The sequence below is a fragment of the Vicugna pacos genome, chromosome 18 (assembly GCF_048564905.1).
Source record: "Vicugna pacos chromosome 18, VicPac4, whole genome shotgun sequence".
Taxonomy (NCBI): domain Eukaryota; kingdom Metazoa; phylum Chordata; class Mammalia; order Artiodactyla; family Camelidae; genus Vicugna; species Vicugna pacos.
The window spans coordinates 18611474-18629694 of record NC_133004.1 but is presented as its reverse complement, the minus strand read 5'-3'; the positions used below and the strand labels follow the sequence as shown (position 1 = coordinate 18629694).

At 49.3% G+C, this 18221-nt stretch overlaps 1 protein-coding gene across 1 annotated transcript in view; it reads left to right on the top strand.

Annotated features, from left to right (window-relative positions):
• Nucleotides 1-602: 602 nt before the first annotated feature.
• Nucleotides 603-18221, top strand: part of SEC14L5 (SEC14 like lipid binding 5) — a 36824-nt gene continuing 19205 nt past the window's right edge. Inside the window, exons 1-4 of the mRNA XM_006204213.4 lie at nucleotides 603-811; nucleotides 1514-1628; nucleotides 15847-15996; nucleotides 16445-16576. Of these exons, the coding sequence (XP_006204275.1) occupies nucleotides 1566-1628; nucleotides 15847-15996; nucleotides 16445-16576 (345 nt within the window). The 5' untranslated portion in view covers nucleotides 603-811; nucleotides 1514-1565. The remainder of the gene's footprint in view (nucleotides 812-1513; nucleotides 1629-15846; nucleotides 15997-16444; nucleotides 16577-18221) is intronic.

Here is an 18221-nt window from a genome sequence, read left to right as displayed (position 1 = left end):
GCGCCATATATTTGCCTTATACTCCACGAAGGGTAAGATTTTTACCTGTTTTGTTCACTGACGACTCTAGCGCCTGAAAAGACCTGACGTTTAGCAGGGTCTCTATAAACACACGCAAAGTGAATGAGAGAGGCATGGCCCGGCTTGGGGCAGGACCAAGTGGGCTCTGGGACGTGGCCAGGGGAGCGACCTGACTCAGAGCCCAGGTGGAGGAAGTTGACCGAGTTAGGGAAGGGGCTCAACGTGAACTGTATTGGGGCAAAGGGGCTGGGCGGGGCAAAGGTTCACCGGAGGGCAGAGCTACACTGGGGGTGGAGCCTTGTGGCGGAATCTTCCTGGGGTTTGGCCACCCCCGAGGCTGGGTGCCCTAGGGGTGCGACCCTAGGTAGGCGGGGCCTGCATGAGGCGTGGCCAGTCTGGAGGACGGGATGGGATGGGGGCGTGGTCAAACAAGGACGCACAAAGTGAAAGGAGGGGCTAAGACTGGGGTGGGGCCAGTCCAGGGCGGGGCCAGTCCAAGGCCGGGTAAATCTGGGCGGGGCCGTGGCTGGGCGGGGGTGGGGCCAGGCCAGGATCTCCGCTGTCCTGGGTCCTGGAGCGCTCCTGCCTGGCAGGGATCGCTCCGGTCCCGCAGGCCCCTCCCTGACCCTCCCGGTCTCAGGGTGTGCAGGATCGGACGCCCCAGGCTCGGTGACCGCGTTTGCACTCCTCCCCAGGCGCTGTGCTCCCGGCCAGGAGGCCGTAAGGGACCCTGGAGGGCTCAGTTCCGTGTTGTCCCGGAGCTGCGTCCCAGGAGACTCCGAGGCCGAGGGTGAGCCGAGCTGCTGGGGGCGTGTGCGTGCAAGCGTGTGTATATGTGTGCATCGGTGTTTGTGCTTGTGTGTGGACGTCTGTGAGCTTCAGGGGAATTGTGTGCGAGCGTGGAGTTGGCTAAGTCCGTGCTCCAGGGAACTAGGTGTTTGTGCAAAGTTGAATGCATGCGCAGTGCATGTGAAAGGGCAGTCCCGTGTGGGAGAGGAGTTGTGCATGTGTGGGCATGTGATAGAGGCAGTGAGTGTGAAATCTGGTGAAGACTGTGTATGTCAGGGTGTCTTGGAGGAAAATGGGAAGGCAGGTACAGTGATTCTTGGGACTGCAGGGTCAGGACGTCCGCGGCAAGCTGTGTGGTTCGTGGGTGTGAACTGTGGGAGTGTAAGAATTGCGAATGTCTGTGTTGTCATGTGGGTAGCTTTATGGGGGTTTCCAGGTCCCTCAGAGTGAAGATGTGGGGATGGAGGAAAGTTAGAAGGTACTGATTGCTCCTGAAGAGCAAATGTGTTCTGGGGCAGTGGGTCGGTGTTGGGGGCCTAGCCTGAAGCAGTTTGGGGATCACCTCGCCTCCTTTGCTTTGAGGGCTGGGGAGATGTGTGGGTGGGGCCAGAGTGTGTGGGCCTGCCCCTTGCGTGGGGGAGCAGTGGCAGGATTCCTGCTTCTCTTGGAGGGAGCTGCTACCTCACCAGTCTCTCTCACCCAGGCTCTGTGCTCACTCCTGCCTGGGTGGCTTCCGCTTGTATTCCTGCAAGAACATGGTGCAGAAGTACCAGTCTCCTGTCCGCATCTACAAGTATCCATTCGAGCTGGTCATGGCGGTGAGTGACCCCTGACCTTGGGGCACTTGGAGGGATACAGGAGGTCAGCTATGATGGGAGGGAGAGAGAGCCCCTCAGATCCCCAGATCAGAAGGAATTAATGAGCTACTCTGCTGACCTGGTGGGTCCAACTTCTAATTACAACCCCTCTGCTTCACCATCCCACCTTCCACCACAACTTCTAGGACCCCTGCCCACTGACTAAACACAAGGTCTTTTTTCTTTTCCTCATTGAAGCTTATCTCGTCTCTCGCCTACATCTCCTTCAACAGAAAACAAGGATATCAGGGGCCAAGCCACTGCTGTCATTTTGTGTAATGATAATAATAATAGTAATCATGCTATATATACTAATGGTGATGATGGCAGCAGCCATTCGCTGCGCATTTGCAGTGCTAACTCTTTACATACATTGTTTCATGTAATTCCCAATAACTTCCCCCCATTTTAACTTATTTCCCCCCACGCTTTTATTTATTCCCCCACTTTTATTTATTTATTTTTCCCACACATACATTTATTTATTTATTTTCCCATTGTACTTTTATTTATATTTTCCCCCATAATTTATTTATTTATTCCCCCACATTTATTTATTTACTTTCTCCACACATTTATTTATTTATTTATCCCACACTTCCAATAGCTCTTATTAGTTCATTTTACTGCCACTAAAGCGAAGCTTGGATGAGTGAAGGGATGAGCTTAAGCTCTGTGGCCAGGCTCAGATCCACCCGGGGCACTACAGAGATGAGAGTTTAACCACAAGACCCCCCAGTGTCCTCCCTCTGCTCACATACCCCTTCCCATCCTTTCAAGGAAGCTGAGACCAGAGTGGGCTGGGGTGGACAGGAAGGGTCTGGGAGCATTTGCTGGCTCCCAGGGCCTTGGCCTCCTGGATCAGTGGTCTGTGCACCGAGGGGCAGGTGCTGCGCACAGGCAGACGTGTGTTTCCTACTTGATGCCATCACTTTGTCTGTTGGAGCTTCGCTCCCGGTAAAAGAAGGGCAATGCTATGGGGTTGTAGGGCGGAGTAAATGAGTGTCTGGTGCCTCTGGCTTAGTGCCTGGCATACACTAGGTGCCCACTAAATGCATCTGTCCATGTTGTTACACCACATGGTATTATAAATGACTGTACTCAAAGTGTTAAGGAATATCAGAATCCACCCCCATCCTCCTCATCATCTCCCTGGCTGCTTAATCCTAGCCTTCTATCCGAGGACTTCCATAGTTTCCATCCAAGGTTGATGGCTCTGTGTGTGTATGTCCTGCCCCAACTTATTCTATGAATCTGCCTGCATATGTGTTTATAGTCACATAAGGGATTAAAAAGCATGTTGTGCTATTATGTGTAGATGGTTCCAGGTCAGAAAAGAAGCAGGAGCAGGCCTGGGGTCATATTGACAAGCTGGGTTTCCTCGGACGAGTTACTTAACCTCTCTGAGCCTACACTTTTTGTCTCTAAAATGAGGATTGCATAGTTTCCAAATCTGGGCATCTGCTGCGGATTAAATTAGTCAATACACGTAAAGCTCCCAGTACAGGGTCTGGCAGAGACCAAATGCTATTACTGGTATTGTTACTGTTATTGTCATTGTTGCCTGTGGCCGTGGGACTTTCCTTCACTTGAATGGAAGTGGGACACCAGGGGATGATGAAGAGACCTCGGGATGTGCAGTCAGAATTGCTTGGTCCGTGTTGTTGCCTGGCTGTGCTCTGGCTATATGTTTTTGGAAAGTCACTGAATTTCTCTGAGCTTCCGTTTCTTTATTTATGAAATAGGATTGGTTATATGTACCTCATAAGTTTGTAATTAGGATTGAAGGTAATTATAGTGTGTGTTTGTTGTGGTGGCAGGTGCCCAGCACAGGGCCTGGTCTATACTTAGCAGACTAAGTATAAATAATCGTCCTCTGTCTAAGGCTCCAGGTGGCTTACGTATTCTAAGACTCTAGGACTCATTCATTCATTCGTTCACGCAATGGAAGAGAGACACTGTCTCTGCCTTTCTGGGGCAATCCAGCGCCCAGAAAGCTGCACAGCCACGAAGCTGAGACAAATAACTATAGAATGGAAAACTACTAAACTTTTACTATTGCATGGGCTTCATGAACGTAAATTTAACTTAGCATGTTTAGGATTCTCAAAAAAAAATTGCAATCATTGCACTTTAAAATAAAACACGCCCGCTAATGTAGCAATTAAGGCTGTACTAATTAATAGGACTGTTGGACTATCTGAAGCACGTTGTGTAAGCTTCAAGTTCCATTATCAAAGGCAGGAGGACTCCGTTTACTCCTCCAGCTGTTGACAGTCTCTAGGTGTTGGTGGATAAATGCTAGTGGGTACATCAGGATGCAAAGTTTTTCAGATGTTTATTATCTGCTTTGTGCTAATTTGTCAATTGAATTTTTCAAATACGATGTCACCTTCTCTCCATGTAGTCCTTGTCGGTGAAAGGGCCCCAAACTGCCCCCACCATCACCCACAAAGCCACTTTGCCGACTGTTTACAAAACATCATTGTCCCCAGAATAGCTGCATAACTCAACATAACTTGCTCGCTGTGTGGGCACAAAAGGGGTTTTCTGCACTTAATGTTGGTCTTTGTTTCTCAGCTAAACACTTGCCCTCAGTGTGGGTCAGATGCCAGGAAAGTTTCAGATGAACTCAGCTATTCTGACCACATCCGAGTGACCAGACGAGCTGGCCTTTTGGTTTTTCTGTTTAGCAAAACTGACTTGAGAATCAAAGTGTCCCTTTGCTTCTTCAGAAACCCACCAAACCACTGAAATTGGATTCACGGGAAGGGTTATAAAATAGCGCCAAGGCAACCTTTCTAGATCCAGCCTAACATTTTTTAAAAAATGATTTTTCTTCTTCATTTCAAAAATGTAACTAATCTAATGAATGAATGGGTGTCTCTCTCCTTGGGCCAAATTCCTTGATGTGATTTTTGTTTCGGAAGGGTGGAATTCTAGGGATCTTTGCTTTCTCCTTTCGTGACAGCATTCTATATTATTGGGCTCGGAACAATGAGCTTGTATTATCTTGTTAAACAGAGGAAAACAATTAAGACAACAGAGGCAACTGCGTATCCAAGATTGGAGAGGATCCTGGTCCCTTTGAATGTGGGGTCCCAGAAGGTGGCGGGTCTTGGTGGAGATCCCAGTGTGTAGAAAACAAAGACTGTGGCCTGTGGCCTGTGGTCACTTGAGCCCTGGAGCCTCCCTCTGGTCAGCCTATAACCCATTGTGAATGATTCCTAGGTTATCTGGGCTTTTCTCTGGTATGAGTGGAGGTTATGAGCCAGATCCTCCAGGCTGGGTCCCTGCTCCAGTTTCTTCATTGGTGAAATGGGGGTAATAAGGACCCCTGGGGAAGGGAGGAAATAGCTCAGTGGTAAAGCATGTGCTTAGCACGCACAAGGTCCTAGGTTCAATCCCTGGTACCTCTGTAAGGGAGAAAAAAAAAAAAAAGGCCCCTGTTCCTCACAGAGTTGATGAGAGGACTAAGTGAAGGGACATGGGTACCTGGACAGAGCCTGGCATGTTGTTTAATGCTTGTGAAATATCACTCAGGTTTATTACTATTATTTATTGTTTTAACAGCTTTTTTGAGCTATAACTCACATACCATACAATTCACCCATTTACAGAATACAAGTCAGTGTACTGTACAGAGTTGTGCAACCATCACCACTGTCAGTTTTAGAACATTATCATCACCCCCAAAAGAAACCCAACACCCGTTAGTCATCAACTCCTGATCTCCCCCATCCTGCCTGACCCTAGACAATCACAAATCTTCTCTTTGTCCATAGATTTGCCCATTTTGGACATTTCAGATAAATGGAATCATACAATATATAGCCTTTCATGACCGGCTTCTCTCACTTAGCAAAGTATTTTCAAGGCTCATCCAGATTGTAGCATCTATCATACTTCGTCCCTTTTTATGGCTGAGTAACATTCATGTTGTGTGGATAGATCACGTTTGTTTATCCGTTCATCAGTTGATGGGCATTTAGGTTGTTTCCCACTGGGGGCTATTATGAATAACACTGCTATGAACACGGATACACAAGTTTGTGTGGACATACTCCTTCCAAAGAAGCCCCTGCTGTGAATGGTGGTGGTTACTTGGCAGATTTAGGTAGATTCTATTTTAAATTTTATTTAACAAATACGTACACAGCACCTGTGAGGTCCCAGGCACTGTTCTGAGCCCCTTTGAATATTAAATCATGTGCTTCTCAGAACCACCCCATGAGTTGGGTTCAGTGAGTAAGCCCCATTATACAGATGAGGAGACTGAGGCACAGAAAGGATAAATGGATTTACCCAATGCTACCAAGTGAACACATGGCAGGTGGGGATTTAACCGCAGGAGGTTCAGATCCAGAATTTACATTCCCAAGCATGAGCTCTGCTGTTTCTTGGGGCTGCAGATCTGAAATTATTGGGGGTGGCATCTGGACTGAGTAAGTGGTCCCACTGGGGCAGTTATCATCAGGACTGTGTCTGGAATGCTTACACCCCATCAGGACCTCACAAAGGGGAGCAGAGCCAGCCCTTCAGGCCAGCTCAGAGGCAGGTACTTGTATAGCATTCTCAGCTGCAGCAGAAGAGGAAACTGAGGCTTAAAGAGATTAAGGAGACTGTCCTTTAGTCTGTGTATTTGTTTGCTAGGGCTGTGTAACAAAGCACCACAACTGGGTGGCTTAGAACTGCTTCCCAGTTCTTGAGGCCAGAAGTCCGAGATCCAGGGGCCGGCAGGGTCGTGTTCCCTCTGAAGGCGCTGGGGAAGGATCTGTTTCAGGCTTCTCTCCTAGCTTCTGGGGTTCCTTTGTGGCAGCATAACTCCAACCTTCACATGGTATATTCCCTATACATGTGTGACTCTGTGTCCAAATTTCCCCTTTTCATCAGGACACTAGTCATATTGGATTTATAAGGACTCCCTGATGACCTCATTTTAACTTGATTACCTATATAAAGACCACGTTTCCTAAGCTATAATGAAAAAGAATATGAAAAAGAATGTATATATGTATAACTGAATCACTATGCTGTACACCAGAAACTAACACAACATTGTAAATCAACTGTACTTCAATTAAAGAAAAAAAGGACAATATTTCCAAATGAGGTCACATTCTGAGGAACCCGAAGTTAGATCTTCAGTATAGCTCTTTTAGGGGACACAGTTCAGCCCCTAACTCTCAGTCAATGGCATCATCGGTAAAAGGCAGAGATTTGAATTTGGGGAATCTGACCCCATAGCCTGAGCTCACAGCCAGACACCCCAGATTCTGGTTCTGATAAGTAAACATCTCTGTGCCAGTGGCCGAGGTGGCTTCAGGGATGACCTGGTGGCCTCTTGTATGTCTGCTGTTCAGGGGTCCCTGTGGGGCTCAAGGCCCTGTGGCTTCGGGTCATCTCAGATTCTGCAGACCTTAAGAAGGAAGAGGACAGGGAATAGAATTTCCTAAGCAGTCAGCTGTTTATGTGGAGGAGGGGTTATAGAGGTGAGGGCTGAAGACAGCAATTAAGTGTTAAAATATTTAAAGACCTGGACTTTTGTATTGATAAACAGCTTGTAATTTAGCAAATGGGTTATTAGTAAGGAGCACTCTGAAGGTAAATCTTGCAGCCCAGGCCAACGGCAGTCACCACTGGAAGTGTTGTTATGGACGTAGTTTTAACAAAGCAGCAGGGGGCCTTATTTAAATGAGTTTAAATTAGTTCCCTGGAGCCTGTCATCTGATCCTGTTGCTAACAGATTAAGGGAAGCAACATTTTCCACCCTGGATTGCTTACAGGGCCCTGATGGGCTCTGATCTGGGCGAGGAGCATGGAGGTGATCCACTGCCCAGCAAAGTAACCTTCTGTTTTCGGAGGGATTTCATCATTTTATGCACGTGTTGATTTACGAAAGTATGCATTCCATAAATATTGATCGAATTTCCATGGTATGCTGAGCATGGTGCCAGGGGCAGGGGTTGCAAAATAGGTGATTCTTGGCGCTTTTTGAAATGCATCATTATTCTGTTAATTTGCTTGCTTACTTGTTTGTATGGGATTTGCTAATTTCTTTGTTTATATGGGTCTTTTTCATTAAATTAAGCTTCAGAAAGGTGGAGACTGAGTCTGTCCTGTTCTCTTCCTTCTTGACCTGGTTCTCCTGACATCCCTTCCTGTCCTCAAAGAGCGTGTAGTGTGTGTGTGTGTATGAGTTTGTGTGTGTGTGCACGTGTGAGAGAGAGAGAGAGAGAGAAAGAGAGAGAGAGAGAGTCCAGGCAATGCCATATAGCATGATTTGTAATGGGGGAAGAAAGAACAGAGTATAAGAGGAACACAGAGAAGGGCCCAAGGTCACCAGTCAAAGGTCTTTCAAGTCAGCCAGGCTGAGCCTTCCTGGGGTGGGGTGGGGGAGCACCTCCCTTCTCCCCACCCTCCCCCTGCCCCGTGTGCAAAGGCCCATGCGGCAGAACTTGTCTCTCTGAAGAAATAAATGTGGCTTAGTTGGGTCCCCGTGACTTAGAAAGTGGCTGGCGGGGTCAGTTCGTTTCTTCGAGGCTTTTGGAAGCTTTGGAAGGTTTTAAGCAGGGGAGTGACATGATCAGATTTGGGGTTTAGGAGGATTTTCTGGCTGCCATGTGGAAGGTGGATTGGAGGGGGAATTTCCATCCTGGAGGTGGGAGGAGCATGGGGAAGCAGAGGTAGCCAAGGCCCGAAGGCCCGGTGCATTCCTGGGATGCTTGGAGAATCTAAAATAGCATTTCCCTCCCATCAAGATCCTGACATAGCACTAAATGTCAAGATGCTCGGGGCTGGCCTCAATGCCTATCTGTCTTTCCCTGAACCATCAGGGTCTCAGCTGATCACGGAGGTCTGTGGGCACGGGGCATGTTCAGAGAAGGAGAGTTCCCCTGCCCCACTCCCCATGAGTGGGTAAGAAGCCACAGCAGGTTTTTGTGTAGTCCCCGGGCCGGGCAGATGGGCTGCTCGCTGCCCCAGTGCCAGAGAAGCCAGGTGTTCCGATGGCATGATGTCACGAGGAGGAAACCAGGTCCCAGCCAGGCGAAGGGAGGTCCTGTCATATGAGAAGGGACCAGAAGCAAGAATGAGCAGTAACCAGGCCCTGATAACTGTGCCCCTGTGCTGCAGCCGCAGGACAAGGAACTTGTGAAAAACAGACAAGACTGTTCCCCTGCACCTTGTTCATTGCCCAGCAGCTGTGGATGCACTGCTGTCACGACCGCAAAGGGGAATTACTCAGACATTTACTCGCCTGTGCATGAGCACCTTCCAGAACCTCACTCTCCACAGGGGGACATGAACAGCGATACTCAGACACAGGTCACCCCCAGGCTGTGTGCCTCCCATAGTGTGCCCGTGGGTGTAGACGGAAGCCCACTCACACTGAGAAAAGGAGTCTGTTCTGCTCAGCCTGCTCTTCCATATATAGACACAACAATGGTCGAACTTCCTGTTTTCTTCCCCCCAGATTGCCCCTTCCTTTCTTCCATCCCTCATTCAGCAAATATTGGCTAGGTGTCTACAGTGTCCCAGGTGTGGTACAAGGGCACTAGGGAATCCAGCGGGGAAGAAAACAGACATAGAGACGGAGGTGTTGACTATAAACAAATAAACACAGATATGATGCCCAAGCCAAATCATGATCTGGTAGGGCTATAAACCATCTAGAAGATGGCTTACCTCTTTTTTAAAAAAAATTGTGGTAACATATACATAATGCAAAACTTACCATTTAACAATTTTTAGGTGTACAGTTCAGTGGCATTAAGTGCATTCACATCGTTATACAGTCATCCATCTCCACAATTTTTTCATCCTTCCAAACTGAAATTCTGTCCCCATTAAACAGTAACTCCCCGATCTCCCCCTCCCCTAGCCCCTGGCAACCACCATACTACTTTCTGTCTCTATGATTTTGACTACTCTAGGGACCTCATATGAGTGGAGTCATACAGTATTTGTCCTTTTGTATCTGTCTTCTTTCACTGAGCATCATGTTTTCGAGGTTCAGCCACACTGTAGTATGTACTGGTGTTTCATTCATTTTCATGGCTGCATAATATTCCACCATATGGCTGGACCATATTTTGTTTATCCATTCATTCGTCAATGGACATTTGGGTTGTTTCCACTTTCTGGCTATTGTGGATAATGTTTCTGTATACATGGATGTACAAATATCAATACAAGTTCCTGGTGGTTTACTCTTGTCTAAAACAAATCTACTGTGTGGTGTCTGGCACTGTGCTAAGTGCCTGACACAGCTTATCTCCCTTTAATCTCTATAACCACCCCTACAAAGTCAGCATCATCATTCTCTTTTCTTTCTGAGGAAACTGAGTCTCAGCGAGGTCACCCAGCTGGCAAGTGGTAGAGGCAGGATCCAAACCCTGTGCTTTATCTCTGCTGTTCCACTGCCTCTCATCCTTGCCCCCTCACGTATCTGGGTGCCCCTGCTGCAGGGTCCTTCTGACCCTCCGTCTCCATCTTTTGTCTCCTGAGCTGGCTTTGACTAGAACAGCAGCAGGTTTTCCAATTATAGGGCCATGTGGGTGCAGCTGTTTCTATAGATTGTATAAAGCAGTCATTTCAAAAGGCGCCAGCATAATGTCTCCCTGGTTCTCCCATGCCCGGGTCCTTTCATCAGCTGGGACAACACTGCTGCCATCGGGGGTGTCTGATTGCTCCTTCATCAATTCTGAGCAACTCTGCCAAGAGTTGGGGGAGAGTGTCCACGCAATGGAATATTATTCAGCTATGAAAATGAATAAAGCATTGACACAGGCTACAACATGGGTCAAAACCATCAGTGAAAGAAGCCAGACACAAAAGGCCATGTATTGAATGATTCCATTTGTCTGAAATCTCCAGAAAAGGCAAATCCATAGAGACAGAAAGTGGATCAGTGGTTGCCTAGGGCTTGGGTAGGGGGATGAGCAGTGACTGTGATGGGTGTCGGGGTTTCTTTTGGGGAGATGAAACGTTCTGCTATTAGATAGTGGTGATGGTTGCACAACTTAGTGAATGTTCTATAACCCATTGATTGTACACTTTAGGAGGGTGCGTTTTATAACAGGAGAATTATATCTCCATTTTTAGAAAAAGAGCTGGGGGAGTTGAGAGGATTGATACATCTATCCTGGGGTCTCCCAGGCTTGCAGGGAAAGCTGGAGGTGGACAAAGAAGACCCTTGAGGGATGTGATGGGGAGGGCGCACTTTGTGGTCAGCGCCTGGATCCAACCTGCGGCATGGAAAGGGAAGGTGAAGTATTTGGCTAGAATCCATTGCTGTGGTTTGGATATTCTTTCCCCACTTTTGGTGGAAAGTTTGGGGTAAGTCGTGTTCCAGCTTCCTTTGAATTTGCATGAGGAAGAGCAGGAAGGAAGGAGCGAGGGGAGGAGGGAGCAGCTGTCAAGTGATTAGCAGAAATAGCTTTTCTGTACTTTTTAGAATCTCACTCTTTTTTTAAAATTTAAATTTATTTAACAAATGCTTATGTAGAATGAACCATGTGCCAGGCACTGTTCTCAGCGCTTTGCCAAAGCGGACTCCCGTATTCCCCTAACAATTCGGTACAGTACTATTTTTCTTATTCTCCTCTTAGCAAATGGAGGAAGGAACTGAGAGCTTGTTGACTTGTTCAAGGCCACAGAGCTGGTAAGAAGCAGAGCAGAGATTAGAACCCAAGCCCCAGAGTCCATGCACTTCATGGCTACGCTACCCAGTCATTCATTCATGACATCGTGTCTACTAAGTGTCGACTGCGTGCTAGGCATTTGACAAGCGCTGGGGATTCGGGGCTGATGACTTTTTACTTCAGCGGTCGTGACACAGGAAGCAGGGAAACAGACACAGCTGAGAGCTGGTTGGGAGCTTCCATGGTTACTCCCCTTTACAGATGGGCCTCAGGGGGAGAGGGGAAGTGCTGTGCTCAAGGCTCCCCAGCCTGGAGGTGGGCAAGTCTGGCTAGGAATCCAGCCTCCTGTCTGTACACGCTAAGTTTGTTGATGTGGATTTTTGCAGGATGAGTGGCCCACAGGAGGCCTTCAGCGGAAGTTTCCATTGGCCTCTGCCTGGCCCAGTCGCGGCCCTGCCTGAGCAGGTTCTGGGCCTGGGACCAGCTCCATTTCTAAGCTGGCAGGCTTGGGTGTCCCTGTCCAGCCATTTGGCAGAAGGGCTGAAATTGAATCCTTCTGCTACCTTGTGTCCCTGAGGAGGCCACACCATGTGTTTGTCCAGTGGGGAGATGCGAAGGCCTGACTCATGGGGACAGCAGTCAGCATCTGAGGCTCTTAAGCAGGGACAAAACCAGCTGTGTGAGCTGGTCTCCAACACAGGGAGGGTCCTGTGAACTATTTGATCCTGTAAGACCCTGTGACCTGCTGAAGACGGCCCCCAGTCTATGGGTTTTAGGCCAGGGGACTCAGGATTTCCACAGCACTGACACGTGTGATGAAGTCAAAGTCCCCTGAGAAGCAGGACAGGGTGGATCAGGGTTGGGGTCTGGGTCAGATGGCTCTGTGCTCCGACCCCGCCACTTACTGGCCATGTGATGTAAATCAAGTCAGTCTGCCTTCCTGAGCCTCAACTTGTTCATCTGTAGAATGGGGAAATACGAGTTCCCATCCCATCAGCGTGTCATGAAGACAAAAATGGTGCAGTCAGCCCTCCATAAATGTCAGTACAGTGGTGTCTGACACTAGCCCTCACAAATACAGGGAATCTCTGGCTGACAGCCCCCTGATCCTGGAGAACTGGCACTGGGTAGACTCCTTATTTCAGGTACCCCATCTTCCAGGTGGAGCCTGAGCTCTGGGGTTCCCCCAATGCCTGGGATGGTGCCATTGTTGGGCAGCCACTGCTTACTTGAGGAAGGCAATGCCTTCCCTGTCACGGTCAGGGAGAGTTGTGCCCAAGCGCCCCTCTGCTGCTGACCAGCCCCACTGTTATCTAGGGGCTCCAGACAGGGCTCTTCCAACAAGTTGTTATGACAGGAAGTCAGCCTGGTGATGCTCTGTTGGCTGTGTGCGCTGAGCTCACAGCCTGTCATTCCCCTCCCTGGACACCTTTCTTCGGGCTGTGTGGGCCATTGGCAAGTGTGAATTATTTCTTTCTATGCTCGTTGGCTTTTCTTTGTTGGTCCTAGTGTGTGCTGAGAATTGAGATGGGCGCAGGTTTGAGGTCAGTGCTGCCGAAAAGCACATAGCCCAGGCCTTGGGGATGCCACTTGCAGGCACATATATGGTTAGAAGGTGCCATAAGTGTTACCAAGAAAACGAACGAACCAAAAGGACAGAGAAAAGAGGAGGAGGCAGCCTTGCAGGGGAGAGTGTCCCAAGAAGAAGGACCAGTGTGGATGAGTCCCTGAAGCCAGAGCGTCTCTAGAACCCTCGATCCAGGTCTCCCACACTTCAGAAGCACATGTAATTCATCCCTCCCTCCCCCTTTGCTGTCAAGTGGATTGATTAGTGTTCCAAGCAGAGGGAGCAGCAAGTGCAAAGGCCCTGTGGCAGGAACAAGCTTGATGGGTATATTTGTTTCCTGTGGCTGCCATAACAAAGTACCACAAACTAGGTGGCTTAAACAGCAGGACATTTTTTATCTCAGTCTTGGAGGCTGGAAGCCTGAGATCAAAGTGTCGGCAGAGTTGGATCCTTTCGAGGGCTATGAGGGGGAATCTGTTCCATATCTCTCTCCTAGCTGCTAGTGTGGCTGGTAATCCTTGGTGTTCCTTGGCTTCCAACCAGATCTGTGCCTTCGTTGTCTCATGATGTTCTTCCTGTGTGTGTGCCTGTGTCCAAATTTCTCCTTTTTAAAAGGACACCAGTCATATTGGATTAGGGGCCTCCCCCTACTCCAGTATGGCTTCGTCTTAATTAATTACATCTGTCACATTCTTAGGTGGTGGAGGTTAGAATTTCAACATATGAATTCTGTTAGGGGTGAGTAGGGGGAACGACACACAATTCAGCTTATAACTGTGTGTTCCACAAACAGCAAGGCTAGAGCAGAGTGAAGGAGGCTGGGGTGGGAGGTGGGCTGGTGGGACAGACAGATTGCCAGGACCTGGTGGGACAGAATAAGGAGTGTGGGATTTTTTCTGAGCATCCAGGCCTGTTTTGAGTATGTTGATTCATCTGGGGAGCTGGAGAGCGACTGAAGAACAGAGGATATAGACACACTCAGGGACAGTGTGGCCTGTCTGGCAGAATTTGAAGGGTTAAGGGTGGAGAAAGGAGAAATCATGACCACATGGCCCCAGGGGACAATGCCTGCTTTGTTTCCAAGCTACGGAGCAAGGGGTTCATGAGGGAGTGGGTGCTGGACTGGCCTGGGATTCAAATCCAGATTCACCATTTTGTACTGTGTGATCTTGGGTAAATTACTTAGGCTCTCTGATCTCCAGTTTCCTCATTTGTCAATGAGGACAGCATTCAGAGGATTAAATGGAAGAAAGCACACAGCCGGAGGAGCTGAGTCGAGGCTCATCCTGTGCCAATTATTCTGAGACATGATCTTGTGACATCCTTACCATCAGCCCATTTTATAGGTGAGGAGATGCAGGCTCAGAGAGGGCAAGTGATTTGCCCAAGCTCACCCGGTGAGAAGGAAGCAGAGCCTCTAATTGAACCTGACCAGTTCTGAAACTCTGCTCAGAAGGGACTAGGAGGGAGCTGTTTGCAGTTCTTACAAAGCTGCGCTGTGCCACCGTTTGAGCCCTTTTGCTTGCAGAATTAAAATCCTGGATGCCCACTATGGGCCAGGCTCTGCATGAGATACTCAACCTAGTATATACTCATTTTCCAGATGATGAAACATGTTTAGAGGAAAGAAGGGACTTGCCTGTCCTCTGGGAGGAGGTGGAGCGGGGCTTCAAACCAGATACCTGACCGCCCCCTGCCCACCCCTCCCTCCAGGCTCTACTCACTTTGCTAATGCAGCTCCTTCCTCAGTGGAAAAATGCCTTCTTTTAAAGGCATTTCTTCCTTTGAAAGAGGATTCAAGGAGGCCTGAGATGTGCAGGGGGCACACAATTCTCCCTTGCCAGCCCTCTGAGCCCAGACCCCCAGGAGCCCCATTGGGCATTCTCCCCTGGAGAGAGTTATTCTAACTCTGGTGTGTTTGTACAAAGCAACCAGCTTCTACATAGGGAGGCAGCCCTGTCCTCCTGACCCTGACGGAGGACGCATTGTGCTGGCCTCGTGGGGTTTGGGGTGACACCAGGGCACCAGGCATTTCCTCCTTGCCCCTCCCCCACCTCTGCCCTTCTGAGCTGGGTGGTGCCGCCTCTCCCACCTCAGGAGCCAGAAGGGATGGGGAGGAGGTGTGTGTCCTCAGATGCCAGCACTATTTTTGGAGCTCACTTTGATCCTGATTCCGGGACATGTGAGCTGTGACAGGCTCTCAGAGCAAAACCCTGCTTGAATACTGTCAGCCACAGATGCCGGCACGCCCCCCAGCGGCTCTGACCCTGGCACTTCTGAACTGCCTTTTATTTCTATTACTTGCTTAACTGCCCTGGTTAGAACCCCCTGGACAGCAACCTGGGCAGACATCCCTGCCTCGTTCCTGATCTTAGGGGGAATGCCTTCAGTCTTTCACCATTGAGCATGATGTTAGCTGGGTTTTTTGGTTTTAAATTGAGGTACTGGGAACTGAACCCAGGACCTGGTACATGCTAAGCATGCACTCTGCCACTGAGCTATTATCCTCCCCTCTTAGCTGGGGTTTTTGTAGGTGTCCTTTATCAGGATGTGAAAGTTACCTTTTATTCCTAGTTTGTCGAGTGTTTTTTTTTTTTAAATCATGAATGGGTGTTGGTTTTGTCAATTGTTTGTTTCTAAAAGATGCCTTCTTTAAAAATGCCCCAAGGAAGCCCACTCTTCCTTCCGAGGGCAAAAACCCAAATTTAGAGCCAAAAAGTGATTGGCCAAGTCATCACTCAGGTACTCCTGTGTCACTGCTCTAAAACAGATGTTAAGACGATGGGCTTGTGGTAATACAGCAGTGGCCACTGCTCTTCCCATGGCCTGGGCCACTCTGCTCTGCTCTGGATACCCGGAAACGAGACAACAGCCCAGCAAGGGCTGGAGGCAGGAGGGTTGTTCTTCGGCCGCCCCCTGCTCCCTTGATGCTCACCCCACCCTCCCCACCACCCTGCTCTGTCCCCAGGCCTATGAGAAGCGCTTCCCCACCTGCCCACAGATCCCGGTCTTCCTGGGCAGTGAGGTCCTGAGCGAGTTCCGCAGCGCAGACGGGGCTGTACACGTGGTGGAGCGGAGCTGCAGGCTGCGCGTGGAGGCCCCCCGGCTGCTGCGGAAGGTGAGCGTGGAGGGCGTCCTGGAGGGGTTTCCAGAGAACCAGGGACCCCTCTGAGGAGGGGCCCCGATGGGTGGGAGGCCGACAGCTGGAAGGAGACCTGGGACAGGGTGTGTGTGTGGGGGTGCGTCCAGGCAGTGGTGGGGCTACTGTGTGTTGGTGCCCAGACTGGGGTCCTGGGGTGGGCGCCCGCCCGGGTCTTGGGGAGACGAGGGCCGGGAGGCTGGTTTGAGACTGGGCGTTGTCCCGGGACTAGAATTAAGAGGGGCTCCCCGGTCAGGGAGGTGGGGAAAAGAGCGATGGAGTCGGGGATCCGTGCTCTGGTTGGTGGGCAGGTGTGGGGCGGGGCACCGGGGGTTTCAGCGTCTGGGAGTGACCTGGGCCAGCCCTCTGGGTTCGCCCCCGAGTCTCTCTCAAGTCCCGCATGCCCCGCGCTGCCCCTTCCCTGCAGATTGCTGGCGTCGAGCACGTGGTCTTCGTGCAGAGAAACGTCTTGAACTGGAAGGAGAGGACGCTCCTCATCGAAGCGCACAACGAGACCTTCGCCAGCCGCGTGGTGGTCAAGGAGAATTGCAGCTACACGGTGAGCAGCGGGCAGGCCGCCCCAAGATCCTGGTACCCGCACCTGATGTCGGTGCATTTCATCCTGCGGACTCGCACCTTCCGAGGGCGATATGAGGATGCAAGACACTCCTTACATCTGCAGTTCATACGTACAGCTGAGATAGATAGATAGATAGATAGATAGATAGATAGATAGATAGATAGGTAGATTAGCTTAAGCAACCTCAAAAATTTCTTGGGACATACAAAAATGTTATTAGTGTTTATCTAAAATTCATATATGCCCGGGCATCTTGTATTTTATTGGCTAAATCTGGCAACCCTGCCTCGCTGCCTCCTTCCTTCATGAAACTCTCCATCCGTCTCTTTATTTTGTAATGTGGGATTAATGATTACACCTACCACATGAGTTGTGGTGAGGATTAAATGAAGTAGAATATTCAAGCCCCTTAGAGCAGTACCTGGCACCTACTGAGTTCTGTGTGTACATGTTACCTTTTAATAAAATTAATGATAAGTATTATTATTCTCCAGTTCATATTGATTGAGCACCTACTGTGTGGCAGCCACCCTGACACCAAGCAGTGGAGCAATCTGCCTGATCATTGCCCTCATGGAACTTCCATTCCAGTGGGAGACACAGATGAGAAAAAACCAAATCAATATATCCTTACACCTTTGTCACAAGTGCTAAGAAGGGATCCAGCAAGTAGAATTACAGAAAATGAGAGAAGGTAACAGTGTCCCCCAGGCCTCTCTGTAGAGGTGCCAGCAAAGCTGAGATTTGAAGGATGAGAGGGCTGGGAACAGAGTCTAGAGGAGGGAACAGCATGTGTGAAGACCCTGAGTTGGAGAAGCAAGGTCTGAGAATGGGGGCTGCTGGGGCCCGGTCCTACTGGCCTCGGGGGCTGCAGTGAGGAGTCTGGAGACATTTGCTGGGATGGAACTCAGCTCTGCCATGTTCTTGCTGAGTGACATTGGTCAGTTGCTTCCCCTTCCTGGGCCACCTTTCCATATCTGTGAAATGGAGACAGCAGCAGAACCTGCCTCATTGGGCACTGGGAAGAGCAAATGAGATAATGTAGGTAAAGACCCTCAGCCCATGTGACATCCCAAACGATAGTGTTCATGGTGATAACTCCAGGGAAATAACCATGGTTAGTTACCGGTGTTGTAGGGGTTTTTTGTTTGTTTTGTTTTGTTTTTATTTTAGTATTTTTTCCTTGGGGGGTAATTAGGCTTATTTATTTATTTATTTATTTATTTATTAATTATTTTTTTTAATGAAGATACTGGGGATTAAACCCAGGACCCTGTGCATGCTAAGCACTGCACTCTACCACTGAGCTATTTGCTCTCTCTCTGCAGGTGTTTTTGGTGTGTCTTCGCCCAGCCTCTCCCTCTGGAGACCTTGCCTTATTCATCTGTCTTGTCCCCAGCACTTAGTGTGGTGCCTCGTATACAGCAGGCATCCAGTAAATGCTCATAGTTTTTTTTCCTTGCACACCTCCAGCTCTTCTTGGGGCCTCCTGGAAACTGGGTGTCTGGGGAGGTATGAGTTCTCAGAGTGAGTTCTGCCAACAGCTGGTGATCAGCATCACCAAGGCTGCTTGTGAATATAAGGTTCAAAAGCCTCACATTGGACCTGTTTAGCCAGGTGTCTG